The following is a 19,215-nucleotide window of genomic DNA, read 5'->3' on the forward strand; positions in this document are numbered from 1 at the left end:
ATGATATAAAAACCAGACGCAAACACAAACTCCAATCCAGACTTAGAGAGAGAGAGAGAGAGAGAGAGAGAGAGAGGTATCCTCGTCGTCATGATGGAAGGCGGCACTGCTAATCACGATGCTACTACTACTCATACTAATAATAATAATAACAGCAATAATAGTGAACCAGAATTACAAGACCAAACGACGACGTTCACGTCTTCCTGGGGGACATGGGAGGAGCTCTTGTTAGCATGCGCCGTGAAGCGTCACGGCATCAACGACTGGAACAGCGTCGCCATGGAACTCCAAGCCAAGACCTCTCTCCCTCACCTCCTCACCACCGCCTACAACTGCAAGCTCAAGTATCACGACCTCCGCCGCCGTTTCAAATCCCGCTACTCCTCCCAACATCAAAACGACGACGTTGCCCTCCCCTCCCCCCCGCCACCACCAGACCACCACGAAGATCCTCCTAGTATTCCCTGGCTCGACGACCTCCGCAAACTCCGCGTCGCTCAACTCCGTCAAGAGCTCAATAGCTACGACGTCTCCATCGTGTAATTCTTTATATCTTTTTATATTCTTTTTATATTTTTTTTTGTTTTTGGAAAAATTTTCGTGTAAAATTTTAGATCTGAGTTGGTTGTCTTAATTAATTCTCAGGTCGTTGCAGTTGAAGGTGAAGAGGCTGGAGGAAGAACGAGAAGATAGCTCCAAGGATGACGAGGCCAAGCCAGATCTGGAGGAGGAGGACTCCAAGGGACACAGATCAGAAAACGACAAAAATATTCAAGACGAACCGGACCGGTCCAAACCGGACCAAGAGAACCAGTCGGTGAACGGCTCCAATTCAACCTGCTCCAAAAGTCTGGACAATAAGCCAGGCCAGGAAGGCCGCGTCGCCTCGGAACCCGAACCGCACCCGGTTCCGGACGGTTCGCGCGAACCGACGAAAGGGACGGGGGGCGGTGGACACTCCGAGTCAGAGTCGGATAAAGGGAGCTCGGAGACGGTGGCTAAGAGGCGGAGCCGCGAAGGGAAAGGCGGTGGTGACTCGGCGGGTGAGATGAGGGAGAGCAGTGAGGCGCAGAGTTCGGCGAGCTTGACGAGGAAATGGAACAGGAAACGACGTCGCAGAGTGGAGGTGCCAGAACAGCAGCGTAACAACGAAGAGTTATTGTTGGTGAAATCACAGCCGTTGGTTGGGGTCCTGCAGATGATCCGAGCGCACGAGCATAGCTCATTGTTCGAGCGACGGCTACCCACGCAGGTATTTTACTTATTTTACAATTTGATTATTTTCTTAATTCCATATCTTCTTTTCCTTTTATTTTTAAATTCTTATTTTATTCGAATCCAAACACTGCGAAACATGCATGCACCAAACCAAATTTAAAATACCAAATTAAATTTTCATTAACAATTTTATTTTAAAAGTTTGTGTATATAATTTGGCCATGGTTTTTCCTTTTTTGGTTAAAACCGGACTTGTATGAGGCAAACTAGTGGTCATGATGTTTCCAATAATTTGGGACCACTCCAAAATGGTTTTCAACTTTTTGTTGGTTTTAAGTAGTAAGATGAAAAATACGCATGCGGCTGAAATTACTGACTTCTCTCCAATGGGGAATAAATATCTATCTCCTGCTCCTAGGGTCTAGGATTTTGCATGCAATTCTCTAACTCTATTGGTGGAATTTACTACCGCTACATTTTTTTAGATATACAATCTTCTATTTACCCTTGAATTTTGTTTGACGATAGCGATATTAGAGAGGTGGTATATAAAATGCAATATTAGAGAGGTGGTATATAAAATGTGGTCTTTCTAGTATGATTCTAAATAAAATATTTTACCCAAAATTTAAATATCAATGGTTAAGTTGAATTTAAATCTAAGGAATGATAAGGATGATATAAATTTATGCCCGCATCCCACATACGGATAAAATGTAAGTTTTGCTAAATTAAAGAAAAAGGTTATACATAAATATTGGTAGTGTTAGTTATATCACATATATGGTGTGTTGGAATTTCATAAACAATAATGTTAGAGCCACCTAATTTTTGAAGTTTTAATTACTAAATGATGCAGCATTGAATCTGTCATGTAGGTCTGTTGTTGAAAATAAATGATGGTCAGGATTGTTGTAATATGAACAAATAAAATAGGCATACATTGGCTTAGCCAAGTTGGTTAGAGGGATGTACTCCTTATTCTGTATCCGAATTCAAATTCTTTTTTCCGTAATTTAAATAAAATTAAAATAAAATATCACTTTTATGAATATATATATGTCAGATCGGTTGCAATTCAAAATTCTAGGATTTGTGTTGGTGTTTAACATGCGTTGACAAATTCAAATACAGTTTTTTGTTTTTGTTTTAAAAAACAAACAGTGATTTTACTATTGACTTAAAGATATTTGGTATAAAATCCAAGAAAAGAAAAAAGGTTTGTACTTTTGCTTATAGCGTAAGATCCGTAAGGGTCGTGGAGCCTTCTACTCAATTTACAAATTTATAAAACAAAACGTGTCATACAAATGCGACCACCATGGATGGACCCCATGAGGCTCGCATCTCACCTCTTTTCATTCAGATTGTTTTCTAATTCTTTTAATCTTAGCATATTCTTTTGTTGCTATATACTTTTTCGTATGTATGCCAGAGAAATACTGTGTCCCTTTCATTTATTTTCATTTAATTTTTTATATTGCAATATGGGCCCTCCGAGGTCTTACATAGGCCCATACGGTGGATGGGTTGGGTACTGTTTCTTTTTGGGTCTGAGGTGGATTGTGAATTTGTGATACCACAATAGCAGTTTCCGTATAGAATGGGCCCTTGTTTTTGTTTGTTGAGACCTGCTTCAATGTCCAAATCAAAACATTTGGGTGTTGACAACTTTTCTATTACAGGTGAATCCCATACACATTGGTGGGTCGTCTTTTATTAAAACGATGGTTAGCAATATGATCGATAAATGTGATACAAATAGTATTATTGTTTGAGATAAATCTATTCTGTCAAATTTATGTATACCAAAAGTCACTATATAAGTTTGGACTGTTGTAGAACATGCATGGATTTTGTGTTTCTCAGTTTCTGTCACTAATTTTTATTTTTGTTTGTAATAATTTAACTAGAAGATTTTTAGTGACCATGAAAATTTTAAAACGAAAGCGAAGCTTGATGATGATGTGGCTGCATGTACAGGAAAGTGACAAGTACAAGAGCATGGTCCAGCAGCATGTGGACTTGGAAACAATACAAAGCAAGCTCCACAAGGACACATATTCGTCTTGCGCTCTTTCATTCTACCGAGACCTGCTGCTCCTCTTCAACAACGCCGTCGTTTTCTTCCCCAAATCCTCTCTGGAGTCGCTGACTGCTCACCAACTTCGACGCCTTGTCTTAAACGAAATGAAGAAGAATAATCTAATTACTAGACCACCCCCCAACCCTTCACCTTCATCTGAGCCATCAGACTCATTGCCTGCTGCTGCTGTACATGCACCACCACCCACCACAACTCCACCTTGTCCTCCTCCAACGCAACCTCCCAAACGTCCTGATCAGCTTGAAAGATCAGACTCTTTGCTTGCCAAGCACAAGTCAACTGCGCCCATCATCGTCTGCCGGAAACGAAGCTCCATTTCATCCAAGCCTTCTGCTGCTGCTTCTATCTTTGATGTTAAACCAAAGGGTGAGCAGCAGCAACCAAAACAACAACAACAAGGTGACGAGAAAAAGAAAGCGGCACCTTTTGATGTTAAAACGCCCATTAACAATAACAAGGCCTCTTCAAATGATGATGTTGTGGAAGGGCATAAAGGTGGTGGTGGTGGCGCTAAAGCAAAAGACAATCCTGTAACTACTGGAACCAGAAGCTCAAGAAGGACTCATCACGAGAATAACAATAATAAGGATGGAAGTGGTTCCACCAAGAAACAAACGGAAACTCCGAAAGCGGATAAGAAGTCAAAAACGGAGGCAGCGGCGTTGGACAAAAAGCGAAGTGCAGCAGCGGATTTCTTGAAGAGAATTAAGCGAAATGCACCTGCGGCGGACACATTGAAGGGCGGCAGTGGCAGTGGAAGTGGCACTAGTACTAGATCAGGTGGAGGAGAGCATAAGAGGAGGGGAGATGGTAAGGTCGACAAAGTCAAAGAAAGGGTGTTAAGGCAAAGTGGCGGTGATAAAAAGAAGCAGGCCAAGGAAGAAAGCAGCAGTCCATCCAAGCGAAGTGTAGGAAGGCCGCCCAAGAAGGCGGCTTCCGAGACGGCGAATGTAGTAACTTCATCAAAGCGGCCCAGGGAAAATGGGGGGAAGCAGGAGGCTTCTAGGAGGCCTAGAAAACGCTCTAGAAGGTAAATTAAATTAATTGGCACATGGTTTAGAAATTAAACAAGAATTAGGCAGATTGTAATTGTATTCCCATTGTTTTTTTTTCTCTTTCTGTGGATATATTTCATATGTATACTATTAGGAAGGATTTTTTATGCAATCACTGTTTCTATCGTCTGTTCTACAAGCCGGAATACCCGATAATATTACATATAACAGAGAAGTTGATTTAAGTAGGAAGGTTATCAACTTCAATTCTAACAGAGAAGTCATCTAAGTTTGTTTTGCTTCCCTTTCTCTCTCTCTCTCTCTCTCTCTCTTTGAGATTTGAGACTTAACCTGCAACAGGAAGAAGAACATGAGCGATGCTGATAAAAGTGGACAATGAGAAAATGAACTGAAATATTTTCTGTGTATTCCTTTACCCGTGCCCTGCTATCAGCCAAGTCATAAATTCTGGCAAAAGATACTGTAGAAATGCCTGACTGAAATATTTTCTGTGTATTCCTTTACCCGTGCCCTGCTATCAGCCAAGTCATAAATTCTGGCAAAAGATACTGTAGAAATGCCTGACCCATTCGAAATGCAGGGTTCGTTATCTGTAGAGTTGACAGATGCTGCAACCACAAAAACAAAAACAAATATGACTACATTTAATTAATTAATTTGTTATTTTAATAGAAAATTAAGACCAGTTTGAAGCAGGAAACTCACAGCCATATGACCAGTTTTAAATTTGTTGGCACTAAAACTGAACAGATAGAGATGAGTGCAACTTACAAGTGGTGAGGACGATCTAGCAGATCGATTGAATGATAGATGTAGATTCTTCTTGTCCTTGGATGCAGATCCTGAATAGAAGAGAGTTGAGACTCGTGAGGTCTATGGAACCGGTGTGGAACCAGTCTAAGACCCTCTGATGCCAAAGTAAGTTTGTTTCTAAGAGCTTTTGCTGTTGACCATATAAAAGTATAAAAGTCAAGCTGAAAAGTCTTACTCCTGTATTGTAGTGGAGGGGCCTATTTATAGAGGGCATTTCGTATGCTCTTAGTACTTAATTTCGATGTGGGACTCGTGGGAGGGCCCTATGAGGTTGACACGAGTCCTTAGATATTTCGGGCGGGTGCTTCGAGGTTGATTCTGCAGAATCGGTAAGGGATACCGATTGTAGGCTGTGTTGGGCCTGTGGCGATCTTTTGCTGCTTTGAGACAATATCATCGGTAGCCGATGCCAATTGTTCGGAGCCTTTGGGCATTTGGGGAGTTTAAGCGATCCACGTGTCAATGGATGAGTGGAGGATCAGATATGGTACAAACAGTAGTCCCCCAAGTTATCGATTGAGAAGTTTCTCGGTTGGGGACTTGAATCTGTCTTCGGCATTCTGATCCGGATTCGATGGTCTCATTGTTGCCGATGGTGGCATGTAGTCCCCCAAGTGCCTGAGCGGGTGAGCTTGGAAAAGAGATGGCATTCGGTACCGAATGGCCTGAGAGGATAGTGTAGGGCAAGGTTTAGGAACACCTGCCGTTCGGCACGAGAGGTGAGTGGAAACTCATCAATGTGCGTCTGCCGTTCGGCACGAGAGGTGAGTGAGGACTCATCAATGTGCGCTTGCCGTTCGGCACGAGAGGTGAGTGAGAACTCATCAATGTGCGCCTGCCGTTCGGCACGAGAGGTGAGTGAAAACTCATCAATGTGCGCCTGCCGTTCGCTAATGGAGTTGTGCTTGAAGGTGGCTAGGGGTGCAACGTTCGGGAAGTTGAAGTGTCGCTGAGAATTGGAAACGTTTCAACTGACAACGCTTGGGTTCTCCTGTGCATGCGTGACACGTGTCGGCATGGCTGTGAAGGGTCGCATCGTTTCGTATCCCGATGCGTCGCTTCGCTTCCCGATGCTAGATCGGCTTTATAAATGTGAGGAAGGGACGAGAGTTCGAATACTTGGAATTTTTGAGAGCGATCAGAGCTTGTGAGAGGCGATTTCCGGCGAGCGTGAACTAGGCGGAGGTGATTTCCGGCGATCTTGAACCACCGTGCAAACAAGGTATGTTGCCGTGTTGTTGCATTTTTACGAATCAAAGTGTTGAATTCGTTGATTTTTTGTTTGAACAATGTATGAACGAGCATGAATGAACATAAGTGTTTAGGAGGTAGAATAGGATTTTGATTCTAGCATAGCACTTAGTTTCCCGTCATTTGTGTTTGTAGATGTCAGATACCGAATCCGAGGGTAGGCGTAGTCCGAGGGCCTATGAGGACGAATCCTCCTTGGGGAGTTCGTCCGAGGGGAGTGAGAGTACCGATTCTGGGAGCTCTTCAAGTTGTGAGATAGTGGAGGGGGCAAGGGTGCGTGCCGAGGCTGGGGGCACTTCGACGAGAGTGCCTGAAGATGGTGAGCCTTCGACTTTGGGTCGTGAGGCCGATGGGGGTGGCGTGTCCGTTGCCGCCCCAGGGGAAGGGGTGTTGCGGGTTGTCAGGGGGAGGCAACGGATTCCGATGGCGAAGCCCACGGAACCTTTGTTCAGAGTAGATGACTTAGAGCCTTATACACTGACTGAGGCTGAGCTGGCGAAGATTCAGGCGGAGTTCAATATTCCGGAATCGGTAGGGATGCGAATTCCGGGGCCCTTAGAGTCGCTCAGTGATAATGACAATGGCGTAGTCTTCTTCACCGACGTGTTTAAGCATGGGCTTCGGCTACCGTTGAGACATTCGGTGCAGAAGATTTTGGCTGCGATCGGGTATGCACCAGGGCAGTATAATCCAAACTTTTGGATTACGTTGCTCGGGACGATCACGGCGTTCAGCTTGGCTGGTGAGGGGGAGCCGAGCTACGAACAGTTTGCCCAACTGTATAGTGTGACGAGGGCGAAGAGTGCTGATAATGGGGGGTGGGTTCAGTCCAACTGTCTATCGGCAGGGCAGCGTGGACACTTTGTGGTTGGGGTGCCGAGCTCTCCAAAGACCTGGCGCAAGCGTCGGGTGATTGTCTTCGATGATTGGGAATCGGCACCGGGGGTTATCGTGGAGAGGAGGATTCCTACGTCTTTCCAGACAGTTGGTAGGGTAGAATCTGCCGTTCGGGATTTTTTTTTTTTTTTTTTTTTGTGACCGTTGGGTGTTTGTGTTTCAGTGTCCTTAAAACGGCCTTCTGCACCGATCAGAGAGGTTGAAGCAATCGAGAGGGTGAGGACGAAGATTGCCGAAGAAGATCGGTTGAATGATAGATGCAGATTCTTCTTGTCCTTGGATGCAGATCCTGAATAAAAGAGAGTTGAGACTCGTGAGGTCTATGGAACCGGTGTGGAACCAACCTAAGACCCTCCGATGCCAAAGTAAGTTTGTTTCTAAGAGCTCTTACTATTGACCATATAAAAGTATAAAAGTCAAGCTGAAAAGTCTTATCCCTGTATTGTAGTGGAGGGGCCTATTTATAGAGGGCATTTCGTATGCTCTTAGTACTTAATTTCGATGTGGGACTCGTGGGAGGGCCCTATGAGGTTGACACGAGTCCTTAGATATTTCGGGCGGGTGCTTCGAGGTTGATTCTGCAGAATCGGTAAGGGATACTGATTGTAGGCTGTGTTGAGCCTGTAGCGATCTTTTGCTGCTTTGAGACAATATCATCGGTAGCCGATGCCGATTGTTCGGAGCCTTTGGGCATTTGGGGAGTTTAAGCGATCCACGTGTCAATGAATGAGTGGAGGATCAGATATGGTACAAACAAAACTGTATGCATGGTTGATACATAGCAAGTAGTTCTGATGCTATTCGGGTGGCTGCATGCACTATACCAACACGCCTGATTCTTTTCTTTGCGTATCTGACCAACCATCACACAACAGTTTGTAAAGTAATTTTTACTATGCCTCAAGATTTAAACCTAGAACTACAACTTACCGTCTTAGTGCCAAGCAAATCGCATCTGAGCTGGTGTTGGGAACTTGATCAAGCTCATGTATGAGCTGGTAACAGTCCTGCACATAAATGAACCAACATGGGAGCTCATGAGAGACAACTCCTCCCTTTTTTTTAATTATGCAAACGATAAAATGTACTAAAAAAGACCAGATACCTCAATTGCCATGCAACCCCCTTGGCCAAGATTTGGCTGCAACGGATGAGCAGCATCGCCTAACAGAGCAACACGCCCAATTCCCCATGCGTAGATCATGTCTCTATCGTAGATATCCCTCTGTAAAATCATGGACTCTGGTGTTTCTTCAATTAGAGCAACCACTTCATCACACCACTTTCCAAATATCTCCTCCAGGAGCTTCTTCTTTTTACCTGCAGGATTTTAAGGCCTAAGATTTAGATAAGTGCAACAACTGCTATGCTCAAATCTAAAAATCAAATGCATTAATTTATGACAAGTTCACAACAGAGAAAGAGAGTGTGTGCCTTCAGGAGGATCAGAACTCATAGGCGGCTGCTTATGGAAGGCAAACCATTGCATATTCCCATTCCCAACATTTAATGCAACAAAGTACTGGTTCAATCCCAAGAAGATCCGATACCTACGAATCAAGAACACATAGATAGTGAATCAAAACCATCCATCTACTGACTTTATTTTTGAGTTTTTACACTTTCATTTGTCCATTTTTTAAATTCAGCTTGACAATATGAACCATGTAACATATAATATACCCAACACTATCAATGTATGGCGGGACAAATTTTGTCATTCCACTGTAGCAGGTGTAATTTGAGTATTTTGCTTCCTGTCTGCCAAATAATTTCGATCGCACCTGCTAAAAAAGAAAACAAAATAATTATGAAATTGAAAAGGGCACACATCGGAGATGGCTCAAAGACTAAGAGAGAAATTACTTTTGACCATATTCCATCAGCTCCTACTAAAACATCACCATGATATTGCTGTCCATCTTCAAGGATCACCGTGACCTAATTAATAATCCACGGAAAGAAGTTGAGGAATTTGTACTGGTTTCTGAAAAGTTTTAGAAACTAGAATATTAGTAAAAAATTAATTGAACCTTGCTAGGCTCTTCAATGAAGTCGACCACTTTAGAATTGTTTCTCACAATGTCCGATCCGACTGCATTGACTAAGATATCTTGAAGCTCCATCCTGCATATCACTCGAGTGATAGGAAGCCCTCTACTTACAGGCGGAGACGAAAGATCAAACTTGGTAAACCTGAACCAAAAAGATATAAAATAAAAAAAGGATACAATTGAGCACTTGATTTAGAGAAACATCCATTCAGCACTGGGCACAACAACTAAGAAATCACTTGAAAACTTTCTCAAATTAAACTAACTAAATGGGGAAGTAAGCAAATAGATCCTTTTATACAGCATCCAACTGCTGTCCATGTATAGTATAGCCGCAGGCTTACATGGTTGGCCCATTCCTAATCGAATAAGCTTTTGAGGTCTGGTGATTGTGTAATATGGTATCAAAGGTGAGGCTGCTGTTAATCCTCATCTGCACGTCAGAAAGTGGTGTACATAACTGGGGAATGGAGCTTCTTCAAATCAAACAAGAAAGAAAGTCAATTACCATGTGCCTTATTTATTCTTATTTTAGTAAATTGAGCTTAAACCCATAAAATTCACTTTAAATCACCTACAACCCTTTCTTTTAGTTTTCTATTTAAAATATCCAATTTTTTCAAATAATACCCGATGACTAGGATCCAACTAAGCAAGTTACCTAATATAACTTAAAATCTGATTTATTGTATTTTTCGGATTCCAAAACTATCCCTATTTATGACTTAATGTGTTATGAGGGGTGTAACTAATGACACACGTTGAATTTGGAAAGATTACCAAATGGTTGTAATGGATGTAGGAATTAATTTAGAAACTTATTTGAAATTAAATATTAAAGAGTAATGCTATTTGGACACACAACATTGACACACTTAGTGACACCCGCTGATGTGTCAATGTATCATTTGCTCTTCTTTTCTCCTCGTTTTCTGTTCAACGAATGATATATTAACACATCAGCGGGTGTCAACTAATTGTGTCAATGTTGTGTGTCCAAATAGCATTACTCAATATTAAATTCAACACTAACGTATTAGTAATCTATTTTTGAATTAATGTTCTTTTCCTTTTATGAATTACGACTAGTGATCTATTTAACGTATTAGTAATTGACATTCAATATTAAATTTAGGAATTAACGTTGTTTTCCTTTTATGAATTATACGACTAGTGATCTATTTTATTATACTTTTATGAATAATAGTGTACATTTTAATTATGTTGAAAAATAATTTGATAATCTAATTATTATTTGTTTTGTGAAAAACATTTTTTTAAAATGAACCTATTTTTTCTCTAAATAATGTACCTATTTTTTTCTCTAATAATGTACCTAGTATAATGAACCTATTTTTTTCTCTAAATTTGTATCTATTTTTTTTCTCTAAATAATGTACCTATTTTTTTTTTTCTCTAATATTGTATACCAAGTAAAACAATTTACCTAATATAATGAACTTATTTTTTTCTTCTAAATAAGGTACCTATTTTTTATTTATAAAAAATGTGCATAAATTTCAATTATACGACGCACCTATTTTCTATAAATTATTGTGTACCTATTTTTAATTTATGAAAAATGTACGGAAATTTCAATTACAAAGTAACTGACCTTTTTTTTTTGGTAAATAATATACCTATATTTTTATATGTATATATTTATATTTATATTTTTCATATGTACATTATTGGATATGTAATTTACACATATATTTTTTTGTTTTTTAATTTTAGGGGGTGATATGTTAGAGGGTATAGCAACCAAAAGAAATGGGGTGATTGATATGCTATTAATAGGGAGTTTTAATTACAATTATGGCAGTTAATGAAATTCTTGGAATAAATTATAAATTAAATATGAAGTCTAATGTCAAGGATGTAAAAACATAGGAATACTATGACTTCTTATATGTCATACTGGTTATTTAAGTTTGAAATTGGGTTTTACACATAGATTTATAGGATGATGGGTATATATCTAGGAAATAGAAATTGTAGGGACCTATATTAGACAAGCCCTTTTTATTTTTTTGCGGTGTACAAAAAAATATGTTAAAAAGTCAATGCTTTCTGTCTTTATTTATGAAATTATTTACTTGAAGGATGACTAATAATGCCTGGAGGGCGGGGGGGAGGGGAGAGGAGTTTCCTGGAGACGGAGGAGGTGCAAAAGATTGTGAGGTGCCCGAGGTTGTGGTCATGGCCAGAGCAGGAGCGGCAGCTAGGTCGCCATGCCTAGTGGTGGCAACGGCTATATGGGTGGTGGTGTCAACCACATGAGCTTTGCTACCCAGTTGTTCTCTTTTCAAGCGTCTCCGTTCCTTTTTCCAATCAGGGATCCCATGCAATGCCCAGCAGGTGTTTATAGTATGGCTTTTATCACCACAGTGATCACATTTCAGTTTGTCTTTTTCTACAGAAGTCAGGCGATGAGGCGAAACAACAGAAGAGCCAGATCCTGAAGGTTGAGAAACCAGAGCATTGTTTTTGGAAGTAAACACAACATCAGGTTCTCCAGTCTTACTACCGGATCCATGCATAGTAATGTGACATTAAGCCTCTCAACGAACCATAAAAAACACATTCTCGATACTTGGAACTTTATCATTTCATAGAATATCAATGCGAACCTTATCATTTCATAGAATATCAATGCGAACCTTATCATAAGTATCATCAAGGCCATCCCAAAAAAGATACACACAATCTGCCATAACAATAGGCTGGAAAATCTTCATATCATCAACACACTTCATCTGAGAAGGACTTTTCTTGTCCAATTCAAGCCAGATTGCCTTAAATTCGACAAAATAGGTAGAGACAGGACAACCCCCTTGCTTGAGATGGGTAGCCTGGCATGACATTTCATAGAGTTGGGATATGTCAGAGCCATCATAAAACATCTGATTAATAGCATCCCAAATATCATTGGCAGTAGGTAGAGTATGAAACATATTCAACAAACTGGGTTCCATAGTTCGCATCATCCAACTTTTCAAAGTAGCATGTGCAATTTTACACTTCTCAAATTGTGGGTCTTAGGAATCCAAGCATCAGTGTCGCTAGTTAGGTAACCCAATTTGTCTTGTGTAGTAGCATGGAGTTCGATCACCGAAGCCCATATCTTGGATCCATTCAATTTGAATTTCATAGGTAGATTGGTGGACGATTCAGTGTGAACCATCAAAATAGAGGTAGGAGTAGCAGTAGATGAAGTAGAACATGAAGCAGGTGAAAGGATAAAGTCCTTAATATCTGGCATGGTGATGGAGACTAGGTGGTAGCAGCAAGAAATGTGGCTACGACGGCAGCGGTAAAGCGCAACGGTTGCAAGGTGTGGCAGCGACGACACTAAGGGAGATGAGACGGCTCATGCTTAGGTGTATAGGCTAGGTGCATCGAAAATATGTATTTTTAGGATTAGGGTTTGAATGTTGTAGAGACAGATCAGAACCTGCTCTGATACGAACTCAAAAGTAATTATAGTGATAAACTGATATGTACCTTATTCTTCTCTCAAGGAGGGATATATATATATATATATATATATATATAGAGTGGATACAAATAGGAAATATATATAAAATCGCTTAATTCTACTCAAATTAGGTAATTACAATAAAATACAAATTCTATTCCTAATAGGGACATTGACTTTGACTCACGCGGCTGCCGATACAGCCAATGTGGTAGCTTCATCAAAGTGGCCGAGGGAAAATGGGGGAAAGCATGAGGTTTCTAGATGGCCTAGGGTACGGTCTAGAAGGTAAATTATATTAATTGGCAGCAATGCATGGTTTAGAAATTAGACAGGAATTAGGCAGATTGTAATTGTAATTCCCCCTTTTTTTCTTTCTGTGGATATATTTCATATGTATACTATAATAAGGAAGGATTTAAGTAGTACAAAGCAATCACTGTTTCTATCGTCCGTTTTTCATGCCGGAAACCCCGATAATATTATATGTAACAGAGAAGTTGATTTGAGTTGTAAGGTTATCAACTTATCAACTTCAATTCTAACGGAGAAGTCATCTAAGTTTGTTTTGCTTCCCTCTCTTTCTCTCTTTGAGATTTGAGACTTAACCTGCAAGAAGAAGAACATGAGCGATGGCTGATAAAAGTGGACAATGAGAAAATGTGAAAATGAACTGAAATATTTTCTGTATATTCCTTTACCCGTGCCCTGCTATCATCCAAGTCATAAATTCTGGCAAAAGATACTGCAGAAATGCCTGACCCATTCGAAATGTAAGGTACGTTATATGCAGAGCTGAGAGATGCTGCAACCACAAGAACAAATAGAAATATGACTACATTTAATTAATTAATTTCTTTATTTTAAATAGAAAACTAAGACCAGTTTGACGACGGAAACGGGGTGGAGAAAACTCACAGCCAGAGGACCAGTTTTAAACTGTATGCAAGGTTGATACATAGCAAGCATTTTTGATGCCATTCGGGTGGCTGCATGCACTATACCAACACGCCTTATTATTTTCTTCGCATATCTAACCAACCATCACACAAAAGTTTGTAAAGTAATTTTTACAATGCCTCAAGATTTAAACCTACAACTACAACTTACTGTCTTAGTGCCAAGCAAATTGCATCTGAAATTTGAGCATCTAAGCCGGTTTTGGGAACTCGATCAAGCTCATGTATAAGCTGGTAACAGTCCTGCACATAAATGAGCCAACATGGGAGCTCATGAGAGACAACTCCTTCCGTTTTTCGAATATGGAAACGATAAAATGTACTAAAAAGACCAGATACCTCAATTGCCATGCAACCGCCTTGGCCAAGATTTGGCTGCAATGGATGAGCAGCATCGCCTAGCAGAGCAACACGCCCGATTCCCCATGAGTAGATCATGTCTCTGTCGTAGATTTCTCTCTGTAAAATCAGGGACTCTGGTGTTTCCTGAATTAGAGCAACCACTTCATCACACCACTTTCCAAATTTCTCCTCCAGGAGTATCTTTTTACCTGCAGGATCTAAAAGCCTAAGATTTAGATAACTGGAAGAGCTATGTTCAAATCTAATAATCAAATGCATTAATTTATGACAAGTTCACAACAGAGAAAGAGAGTGTGTGCCTCCAGGAGGATCAGTGCCCATAGGCGGCTGCTTATGGAAGGCAAACCATTGCATATTCCCATTCCCAATATCTAATGCAGCAAAGTACTGGTTCAATCCCAAGAAGACCCGATACCTACGAATCAAGAACGCGCAGATATTGAATCAAAACCATCCATCTACTAACTTTATTTTTGAGTTTTTACACTTTTATTTGTCCATTTTTTTTAATTCAGCTTGTCAATATGAACCATATAACATATAATATACCCGACACTATCAATGTATGGCGGAACTAATTTTGTTATTCCACTGTAGCAGGTGTAATTTGAGTACTTTGCTTCCCGTCTGCCAAATAATTTCGTTCGCACCTGGTAAAAAAGAGACAAAATAATTATGAAGTTGAAAGGGCATACATTGGAGATGGCTCAAAGATTAACAGAGAATTTACTTTTGACCATATTCCATCAGCTCCTACTAAAACATCACCATGATATTGCTGTCCATCTTCAAGGATCACTGTGACCTAATTAATAATACACGGAAAGAAGCTGAGAAATTTGTACTGGTTTCTGAACAGTTTTAGAAACTAGAATATTAGTAAAAAATTAATTGAACCTTGCTAGGCTCTTCAATGAAGTCCACCACTTCAGAATTGTTTCTCACAATGTCCAATCCGACTGCATTGACTAAGATATCTTGTAGCTCCATCCGGCATATCACAAGAGTGATAGGAAGTCCCCTACTTACAGCCGGAGACGAAAGATCAAACTTGGTAAACCTGAACCAAAAAGCATAAACTAAAAAAAGGATACAATTGAGCACTTGATTTAGAGAAACTACTATTGAGCACTGGACACAAAAACTGTAGAAACTGATACCATATAGAAACTGATTTTCCCTTATATTATTCATATGATCATTATACAATATTTATATACAAGTCTGTAGAGAATAATCTACAGTTACATCAAGCCATTATCATAAACATAAAGAGTTATGGCCTAATAACAACTTAACTGACAACTGACCATTTCCTATCATTAGTAGGATTAACAATTGTAACTGAAATACTATTGTAACTTCCTAATACTCCCCCGCAAATCGAGCGCACACAGCATAGCAAGATTTGAATGAAGAAACTACATAGTAATGGAGATGGCGGCAACAGTTGATTGTAGTAGTCCAGTAAGGGGAACCAAAAAGAAGAACTCCAATCTCCAGAGTTGCAACAGCGGCATAAGAGAAACAAAGTAAATATAACGCCCATTGAAAGGCAGGAAGTGAAGGAGCGCATGGGCTCATGGAAGGAATGAATAAAATGACGAGTTGACATACAAGTCAAATGGACCTAGGAAACAACTTTAGGCACCTGAGAAACATAACTCTACCTAGGAATCACCCTCTATGTAGGATAAAGAGCATGCGGTAAGCGAGAAAAGAAGTAGCCATGTAGAAAAATAAAAGTCGCCCAAAAAAAAAGGTTACACCCATAGGAAGAGAGGAATTGGAAACAAAAGAAAATTCATCACATGGTAAGCAAAAAGGGATGCGTGTAGAGAGAGCAAAAGGAATATTTGAAGGGAATAATGGGGTTAAGAGAGGGTGCACAACAGCAGTAAAGGATATGAGGTGAAACCAACTTGGGACACAAAGAAAAGAAAAAGAGAGCATGGGCAAGTTTGAATTTCAAAGCACCATAGAAACAATAAAATATGGTATGGGGAAGAAAACCACGTGGGAACAGAGAAGTACTAAAGAAAAGATCATCAGAAGAGCATAGAGGCCCATAGAGATTAAAATAAAGAGGGATTATTGACCCAAAAACAATAATAAGAAATAAAGAAGGAAACCAAGTGAGACAGAGAAATGAAAAGAGAGTGTGGGCAAAACACATAGAGAGAAAATCCTTTCAAAATAAAGATGGAAAAAGGAGAGAAAAAGAGGAGAAAAGTGAACACCCATCAAAAGAAGAAAGTAGTCAAGAAAAGGAGAGAGAACACAAGATGCGAAGAAGCGCATGGGCTCATGGAAGGAAGGAAACTCAAGATGCGAGAGACAACCCATTAAAAGGAAAGGAAACTTAAGATGCCAAAGACAACCCATGACGGGTAGAGGGAAAACACAATTGAAAAGAAGAGAAGAGAATACCCCAGTAATATATAAGAATTATAAAGAAAAGAAGACAATACCAGTAATAGAGAAGAAGAAAGGTAGCGCAAAAGAGCAGTGAAGAAGACATAGACAAGCAGTAAAAGCAAAGAAAGAGATTGGGCTTTAGAGGGGAGGAGAACACCGGTTGAGTAGAGATAGAGCATGAGAGGCCGATACCAAAGCGGCAACACAGAGATACCGAGTCGGCAACACAGTGATAAGGCTTGAGTTGCCGATACCAAGTCGGCAACATATAGAAAGAAACAAGGGCTATGCAAAGGGAATAACGACAGTGTAGCACGACGAAGGAAAGAGAGACGACTAGGTGAACGATGACGAGCAACATCAACAAACAAGAGGAAAAATATGGAAACCACGATAGAGAAACCATAAAAAAAAACATGGGAGATAGAAACCACGATCGCGGACTAGGATAAGGCTTGGCGAGCATTGACGAGGCTCGCAGAGGGAAGAGAGACGGCTCGGCGAGAGAGACGGCACGACGGAGACAAAGAAGTGGAGAGAGATTTCAAGAGAAAGAGGGAAACAACCATAGAGAGGTGTGGTCTTTGAGGGAAAACAAAGATCTGGCCATCATGTCAAGAGATGGACATGGATGACACTGAGCTGTGGAGGAGAGGAAAAAAAACAACAATATTCATCTTTAAGAAGAGGAGAGTAAAAAAAGACTACAGAAACAAACACCCTTACGGGTGAGGAGCGTCAACGACTCTTAATGTTGGCAACTGGAGGATCGCTAATCGGCGTTAGCCAGTAGCTCTGATACCATGTAGAAACTGATACCATATAGAAACTGATTTTCCCTTATATTATTCATATGATCATTATACAATATTTATATACAAGTCTGTAGAGAATAATCTACAGTTACATCAAGCCATTATCATAAACATAAATATGGAGTTATGGCCTAATAACAACGTAACTGATAGTTGACCATTTCCTATCATTAGTAGGATTAACAATTGTAACTAAAATACTATTGTTACTTCCTAATATAAGAAATCACTTGAAAATTTTCTCAAATTAAACTAACTAAATGGAGAAGTCAACAAATAGATCCTTTTATACAGCATCCAATTTCTGTCCATGTATAGTATATATAGCAGCAGTCTTACATGGTTGGCCCATTCCTAATCGAATAAGCCTTCGAGGTCTGGTGATTGTCTAATATGGTATCAAAAAGTTAATCCTTATATGCACGTCAGGAAGGAGGGTGTTGGTTTGATATAAAAGCTTAAGCCTTTTGGGTTGAGTGCTTATCTAACAAGTGGAACCAAAGTGAAAAAGTTACTTAAAAATAACAGCAGGCTTACCATTCACCTGAAACTCCATCTACAAAGCCATTGGTCCTATTGCCAGTAACACAACCTGCTTCCATGATTTGTTTTGCAACATTCTCATCAATGGTTTCCAGCACGGCCAGAGCGCTACTCATAAGCTGAATCGGTCCACGGTGTTGTCCCTCCCCTCTCACTAAACTCCGGTCTTTCTCAAACACCTCTACTTCAAATCCTCTGTGTTTGGCTGCCAATGCTAAAACTAGCCCCCCAATACCCCCACCTGCAATTAGAATTTTAAGCTTCCTTTTACCACCCTTCTCTTCATCTAAAGTTGGATCAAGACTACTTTTACATCTCACACAATAGCTCCTGATCTTACTGTATTTTTTTGCTCTAAAACCAAAAATGCCATAGCTCTGGTTTTGGATGCATGAATTAAGGGACTGGAAAGAGGCCAGCATGGTTGACCAGAAATAGAACACAATTGCTTAAGAATTCATATATGTAGCAGGCAACTAATCATATAGTATGAAAGATAAAAAACAATACTGTCATGATGATTCATGAAATCCCATAAATATGTATGTATATTGTTTTTTTTTAGATGCAGTCCAGCCTAGAAAGTTGTGTAAATAACTGAGGAAAGGAGCTTGTTCAAATCAAACGAGAAGGAAAGTCAATTGCCATGTGCTTAAGACAGGAGGACAGAACCCTTATTTATTTATTTATTTTTGTGTACCGAAGGATATGTTAAAAAATCAATGCTTGCTGTCTTTGGTTTTTGCCAAAATATTTTGCAAAAATACAAAGCAACCCCTTCCTTACGCTAATGGTTAAGGAATGTGGTTTCTAACGTCATGTCCAAATAAGGGTATATTTTTGCTCACCACTTTAATCCAAGGTGTACTCTCATCACTCTTCTCAACACTTAACACGTGTCCTTTGACATAATCATATTTAACTCTTTACTTTGTATTTATGCAACTATGGTTATGTCAATAGACACGTGTCAAATATTAATAAGGATGGTGATGGTACACTTTGGATTAAAGTGGTGAGCAAAAATGCTCCCATCCAATTAAGGGTTATATCCTCAAATATAGCCCAAAATTCTCAAAACTCATCTGTAAGAGTGGGCTACACAAAGGACTACAAGGGAGGGCTACCCATTAGGTCAATTCCTAAAAACTAGGCCACATGTGGCCCTTTGGCCAGCCCAAACTAAATGATTAGATGGGCCCAGCTGACGTCACCTAGCCTTTAGCTGACGTCACCTTAGCTATGATGTTGGAGGCACTTCCATTGAAACAAATAAG

At 40.0% G+C, this 19,215-nt stretch overlaps 3 protein-coding genes across 3 annotated transcripts; 1 reads left to right on the forward strand and 2 right to left on the reverse strand.

Annotated features, from left to right (window-relative positions):
* Positions 1-4,522, forward strand: LOC110752503 (DNA-binding bromodomain-containing protein). The gene is made up of 3 exons (XM_021953167.2): positions 1-542; positions 649-1,255; positions 3,205-4,522. Exons 1-3 carry the CDS (start codon positions 91-93, stop codon positions 4,360-4,362), a joined length of 2,217 nt encoding a protein of 738 aa, XP_021808859.2. The 5' UTR covers positions 1-90; the 3' UTR covers positions 4,363-4,522.
* A 121-nt stretch (positions 4,523-4,643) lies between these two features.
* Positions 4,644-11,902, reverse strand: LOC110752502 (zeaxanthin epoxidase, chloroplastic-like). Its single transcript, XM_088247974.1, has 11 exons — positions 11,520-11,902; positions 9,704-9,835; positions 9,339-9,501; positions 9,172-9,246; positions 8,989-9,089; positions 8,740-8,855; positions 8,411-8,625; positions 8,236-8,312; positions 5,116-7,594; positions 4,849-4,952; positions 4,644-4,674 (listed from the first exon to the last, which is right to left on the reverse strand). Exons 1-9 carry the CDS (start codon positions 11,900-11,902, stop codon positions 7,474-7,476), a joined length of 1,383 nt encoding a protein of 460 aa, XP_088104100.1. The 3' UTR covers positions 4,644-4,674; positions 4,849-4,952; positions 5,116-7,473.
* Positions 11,903-13,397: 1,495 nt separating this feature from the next.
* On the reverse strand, positions 13,398-18,400 carry LOC110752501 (zeaxanthin epoxidase, chloroplastic-like). The gene is made up of 9 exons (XM_088249619.1): positions 17,933-18,400; positions 15,060-15,222; positions 14,893-14,967; positions 14,712-14,812; positions 14,462-14,577; positions 13,951-14,350; positions 13,759-13,873; positions 13,542-13,645; positions 13,398-13,449 (listed from the first exon to the last, which is right to left on the reverse strand). The coding sequence occupies exons 1-9, from the start codon at positions 18,358-18,360 to the stop codon at positions 13,398-13,400; spliced, it is 1,554 nt and encodes a 517-aa protein (XP_088105745.1). The 5' UTR covers positions 18,361-18,400.
* Positions 18,401-19,215: the final 815 nt, after the last annotated feature.

This window comes from Prunus avium, chromosome 2 (genome assembly GCF_965620075.1).
Source record: "Prunus avium chromosome 2, drPruAviu1.hap1.1, whole genome shotgun sequence".
Lineage (NCBI taxonomy): Eukaryota > Viridiplantae > Streptophyta > Magnoliopsida > Rosales > Rosaceae > Prunus > Prunus avium.